General features: G+C 61.4%; 1 protein-coding gene across 1 annotated transcript in view; it reads right to left on the bottom strand.

Moving 5' to 3' along the window:
• Window positions 1–802: 802 nt before the first annotated feature.
• Window positions 803–5,985, bottom strand: part of GJC2 (gap junction protein gamma 2) — a 9,239-nt gene continuing 4,056 nt past the window's right edge. Inside the window, 6 exon segments of the mRNA XM_017883817.1 lie at window positions 803–1,331; window positions 1,333–1,372; window positions 1,375–1,419; window positions 1,422–1,521; window positions 1,524–1,733; window positions 1,735–2,206. Of these exon segments, the coding sequence (XP_017739306.1) occupies window positions 803–1,331; window positions 1,333–1,372; window positions 1,375–1,419; window positions 1,422–1,521; window positions 1,524–1,733; window positions 1,735–2,187 (1,377 nt within the window). The 5' untranslated portion in view covers window positions 2,188–2,206.

Here is a 5,985-nt window from a genome sequence, read left to right as displayed (position 1 = left end):
CCATGCATACACACATTAGCATACACCCCAGACATGCCACACAATGCACATATGTGTGCATGCAGTCACGCCATAGCCCACACGTGACATGCATACACATGCGCAACACAAGGTTATAAAACAAGTTAGTTTATTTTACTCCCTTTCTTCTGAGGCTTGGGTCTGAATAGGGAGGAGGGCCAGACAGCCACGACAGGAACCCGAGCCCATTCCCACAGCATGGGAGCCCCGGCGATACCACCCACTGGGTCTCCAGCTGCCGGGCATGGGTCAACATCTTTGCAGAACTTCAAAGTCTCTCAGAGGAGGAAGGCCAGCATCCGCAGAATGCTCAAAGAGGGGTAATGGTCCTGCCCACCCCAGGCTCCCAGTCCAAGTCTGTCATCAGTTTGGGCTGGAGGGGGAGGGCCTGAAGGACGCCCGTTCCTTGTTCAACAGAGCCTCCCTGTCGCAGGGAAATGGGGACACGCACCCCCGCACTCACCGACTGATTGCCCATACCAGGCACCCTAGGGCCTCCATGGCTTGCCTGTCAGGGAACTCAAAGGGAAGAGCTGGCATCCCAGAGGATGTATTCCAGCTCAGGCAGGGGTGGGGAGTCCAATGCCCAGCCCCCTGGGGTTCAGACCACAGCAGAGGGTCCCTTCCTGGCTTCCTAGACCCTCTCTCCAACCCACCTTGGCCCAGTTGGTGAGCAAAGCCGAGCACTCCTCTGCTGCTTTCAGCCTTCCCTGAGCGCCTGGCCTGTCCTCTGTGGCAGAGTTGCTGAACTCCGGCTAAGGAGAAAGCTGAGGAGAAGGGGTCACAGATTTCCACCGGAGCCCCCACCTCCCTCCTCCTGGCCCAGCTTCGCAAGCCAGCGCCCTAAGATCCACACGGTGGTCTTCCCGTCCCTGCTGCTGGCACGCCCTTCTCGGAGCCAGCCTGGCTTGGCTCCTGGCGCTCGTGGGTGCCAGGCCGGCCCTCGCTCCCCCACGGTTGCCCGCAGAGGTAGCACTGCCCGTCCCGGACGTGGGGCGCCTGCCCCTGGGGGCCCCCGGGAGGCCGCAGGGAGGCCGACACAGGGCGAACTGTCCCGGTCGCGGTCTCCAGCTGCTGCCCCGTCGCGCAGCGCCTGCAGGGCCAGGTTTGCCAGGTTCTGGTCGTTGCGCTCCGAGCGCGCTCGGTCGCTCCGCACTACCAGCCTGTAGTCGGCGGGCCAAGGCCAGCCAGCTGCAGCAGCAGGGAAGGCGCAGGGCGGGGCGCGGCGCGGGGGCGGGGCGGGGGCGGAGGCCGGGGGCCGCGACGGCCTGCGCACAGCGTCCTGCGCGCTGCCCAAGCCCAGGTGGGCATCTCGAGAGGTTGAGGAGTAGGCACAGGCAGCTGACCACGTCATAACCAGGAGGAAGACCGTCTTTCCCTCAGTAGGCCGGGACACGAGCAGTCCACCACATGCGGCAGGGCTGGCGGCTGCAGGGAAAAACGCCGCACCTCAAAGCCGTACAGCGGGTACTGGCCCACCAGGAAGGCCACCTCGAAAGCTTGCCCCTGGCCACCAGCCTGGGCCACATACCGCGCATCAGGCCTCCCGCTGGAATGCGCCTCCGCCCATCGTGTTGCCCGGCCGGCCCCGGGTCCCCGTAGCCTTGCAGTCAGCGACGGCCCCTTAGTTAGTACGCCTCTTCCGCGCCGGCTCCTCCGCTCCTCGCCGGCGCCCCTCGGCTGCTCCTGTCTCCTCACTCCTCCTCCTCCTCTCGCCAGGCCCAGCATAGGCCTCCTCTCGCCCAGGTCGGCGGGCTCAGGCCAGCCGGCCGTGCGGGGCGGCAGGTGCGCTCGGGGCGCGCGGCGGGGTCCCGGGCGGCGGCGGAGGGCGCGGCGCCGCTCCTGCTCAGACGCACGGGCCAGGCGGTGCACGGCGTAGCCCAGGTACATGACCGAGGGCGTGGAGATGACCACGATCTGGAAGACCCAGAAGCGCACGTGCGACAGGGGCGCGAAGGCGTCGTAGCAGACGTTGTCGCAGCCTGGCTGCCGCGTGTTGCAGGTGAACTTGGCCTGCTCGTCCGAGTAGATGGCCTCGCCGCCCACAGCCGTCAGCACTATGCGGAAGACCACTAGCACCGTGAGCCACACCTTACCCACGAAGGTGGAGTGGTTGTGGATCTCCTCCAGCAGCCGCGTCAAGAAGCTCCAGCTCATGTTGGTCATAGGGGCAGGCGGGCGGGTCCTGTGGGGCGGAGTGGGGGTCAGCCAGGGGCCTGCACTTAGGGACCCATGGCGCTCAGAGCTCAGAGCTGGGGCTCCAGGCTTGCCTTGCGGCTGGCCCCTCTGCTTACACAGCCGATGACGTGGAGCTTGCCACCTTAAACGGAAGTGGAAGCCCCCACCTGATCCACCCCTGCTTGTGCAGATGCAGGGCCCCAGCTGGGTGAACTGCCTTCAGGAGGCAGATGGGGACACTGAGGCAAGCACCACTCAAGTGTGGGGACTGGTGGTCTCAGTGTCCGCTGCACCCATGGCCACCAGCCCAGCCCCAGCCGCATCCAGGTTGTTGGAGAGGGTCCCACAGGCAGAGGGTCCCCAGCCTGCCTACCTACTCAATCCTTCCTGGCCCCTCCAGCTCCCTAGACCCCAAGACCCTGTGGCTCCATTGGCTCCCACCCTGCAGCCCCATCGGCCTTCAGTCCTTCACAGCCCCCCGTGCCTGCCCCACCATCAGATCCCAGACCCCAAAGTGCCACCAGTCCACAATTCCCATAGCCCCTCGGCCCCCAGAGGCCCTGCTCAGCCTCCCTCCACACCCTGGACAGGGGTCGTCAGGGTCCCTCCGCCTCCGCAAAATCCTTCATCCTCCCTCCAGCCCCCGGCTGGTCCCGCTGCCCTTTTCAGGTGCGCAGGGTTCCAGGACCCGCCCAATCTAGGTTCCTGGTCCTCCATGATCTCAACCCAGACCGTCCCCAGCTGGGGTCAGGATGAAGCCAGGCGTCCATCCAGGAGGGACGGTGTCCAGCGAGGTTATATACCCAGTGATGCAAGCCCACACTCAGCACCTGCGACCCTCAGAGACAGCTATGCCGCAGGTCAGCCAAGCCCAAGGTGGGCAAGTGCCCCCAGGAGAGGGCTGTGCAGCAGGGACTGTGCTCCAAGGAGGGAGAGCTCCTACAGCTCCCCTGCCCACCCTCTCCTGGCGGTTTCCCCGGGGCCAGTACCTGCTCCTGGGTCGCTGGGGCAGGAGACCCCTTAGCTCCCTCTGCCTCTGGCCCTCTCCCTGTACCTGGCCTGGGAGGCAGCGGCGGCAGGTGTGGGACCAGCAGCAGTCGCTGGTGAGGCTCCCCGCCTCTTTATGCAGCTGAGGCCTCCCCACCCGGGGCAGGAAGAGGGGGCAGTCAGGGTTCCTGGGGAAGTGGCCCTGCTTCCTCACATCTGTGCAGTACCCCTTCAGAGCCACACACATTCACATGGGCACACACACTCAGATACATATCCACAGACACATGTACACATGCACACACATGTGCACATGCATGAACACGCACAATGCATATGCAGATACACAGGCACACACACATGCATACACATACACATGCACAGTCAGATACACATGCAAACAGGGTTAATGCAAACACAGACGTGTATGTGCAAACTATCACCAGTGTACATCCACAGACATGCCTATTTGCACTCACATGCAGACACACATGCATGAAAACACGGTGGCACATACACACTTGTGCATATGCACACATACGCAGACATATGTATGCACAACCACATACACATATATGCACACACATGCAAACAGACCCGTGCACTCACACACACATGTGATCAGGCACACACATATGCACAGGCTGGCACACTCCAGCCCTGGGGCCACCTCCCCTATCCCCCTGGCTCTGGTAGGCAGGGCACCCCTCCCTCCCCGCCTGACCCATCACAGCAGGCTGAGGCTCACTGATTCCAGCCCGACAGGAACCTGAGACAGAGCAGGCTCAAAGGAGAGATGGGGCAGGAGGCCTTCGGTGCCAGGGCCGGCCTGCCCAGCTGTGTGGGGGCAATATTGAACAAATAGCTCTCTGGGGGCAGCCTGCAGTAATGGCGCCTGCCATTGCCCATGGTGTGAGCACTCATTGTGGCTGACTGCCGAGTGGCTTCCTTGATTCAGCTGAGGAAATGGCACCATCGGCTAAGCTCTGGTGACCACCGTGGCTCGGCCCTGGGCTGATGTGCCCTGGTGTCTGAGAGCTGGCGCTTCGCTCTGGGGTGCTGTGTCACTTGCACCCACACAGTAGTCCTGGGAATGGCCTGGAAGAACCCAGGTCCTGGTCTGAGGGCCACGCCTGTGGCGACTCCCAGATCCACACGTCCAGCCCGTAATTCTTTCCTGGGCCTGCTTCTAACCCCAACATGGGCACTCAGATGCCCAGCAGGCATAGCCAGTGCCAGAGGGCCACACCTAAATGCCACTCTGCCCTGCAGAGCAGCTTCTCCACCCCAGCCAATCCTGAGCCTGGCCCCCCCACCCGGCTCCACCTGCAGGGCCTCAGGCATTTCACTCCTTGCCTGCAAGCCTGGGGAGCATTAGGACGCCTACCCAGCAGGCCTCCTGCCCCGCCCGTGACTCCTAACCAGAGCAAATGCCGCGGCCTTGCCTGCCCCAGTGCCAGGTCCCCTGCCCCCACTCCACACCTGGCTCCAGATATCCCCTCGTGTGCTCTGCCCATGGCTCCCACACTGGCTGGAGCCCACTCCCACCAGGAGCCTTTGCTGCCTGGCCCCGCCACACACACATGCACAGGCGCACACACACGGGTTCAGCCCTTCCCTGAGGCTGTCGCTGTGTCACGGCCTTCCACACTGCTGGTGACTATTCCATGTGATCACAGCTGGAGACTGCAAGGTGTCTCACAGAGACGTGGGCAGTTTTATAGAAAATATAGATGTGTGAATGCACCTGGGTTCAGACACACACCTTTGCTCTGGCGCCTGCAAAGGCCTCAATGCAAAAACACCCTAGGAGCAAGAACCTACCTGGGGCCCAGGCCTTGGTTCCTACCTCTACTTCCAATCACAGGAATCACGAACCCCTAGTCAGGGACTGGCAGACCCTAGGGCTGGGGCTACGAAAGTACAGGGGAGCCTGGAGTAAACTGTAGTGTCAGAGAGGAAGTCTGTGCAAGCAGCACCTGCATGTACAGCGCCCAGTGCCTGAGACTGGATCCCTCTAAGCAGTAAAAGAAATCAAGTAGTCTTGTGTTACAGATTACAGACTGACATAGATTAGAAGCCAAGGTACCTGACTGAATGTATAACCAAATGGGGGACAGGAGACAGCTCCCCTGTGCACAGTCAATCCAAAGCAGCCATGTGGACAACCTGTACTGGAGGGAAGCGTGACCCCCAGCCCCACCTGTGGGCTGCACCTAGTAACCTGGCTTCAGAGGGTGTGGGAGGGAGAGGGGAGAACGCCTCTGCAGCACGCATCCTACACCAACCCTGGCCAGGCAGCCAAGGTGCCATCACAAGCGTTATGGATGGTGTGGATGCTTCACAGCATCTCATGGGAAGGTTACATCAACTCCATGGTCTTCCTCTCAAAATCCATCCCCCTGAGGACTCATAAGGAAACATGAGGCTAAAAGGGATCCCACCCAAGGGGCATCCTACAGAACATCTGGCCAGTGTTCATCCAGACAGTGAGGACATCCCACACAAGGAGACCCAGGAAGCTGCCGCAACCAAGAGGAGCCCAGGGAGACGCGGTGACTGATGCCATGTGGGATCCACGGTGGGGCAGAAAAGGAGCTGGAGGGGAGAGGCAAGGACATCTGCATACAGCAAGGACCTCAGTTAATCCCAGCTCATGGATATTGGTCCATTCATTATGAGGAGCATGTCACCCTAATGCAAGACGTCAGCAACGGGGAAACTGGGTGTGGGGTCTATAAGAAGTCTGCACTATCCTCACAACATTTCTGTAAACCTTTTTTTTTTTTTTTTTTTTTT

The sequence above is a fragment of the Rhinopithecus bieti genome, unplaced genomic scaffold (genome assembly GCF_001698545.2).
Source record: "Rhinopithecus bieti isolate Rb0 unplaced genomic scaffold, ASM169854v2 scaffold_14404, whole genome shotgun sequence".
Taxonomy (NCBI): Eukaryota; Metazoa; Chordata; class Mammalia; order Primates; family Cercopithecidae; genus Rhinopithecus; species Rhinopithecus bieti.
This window is presented reverse-complemented; position numbering and strand designations above follow the sequence as displayed.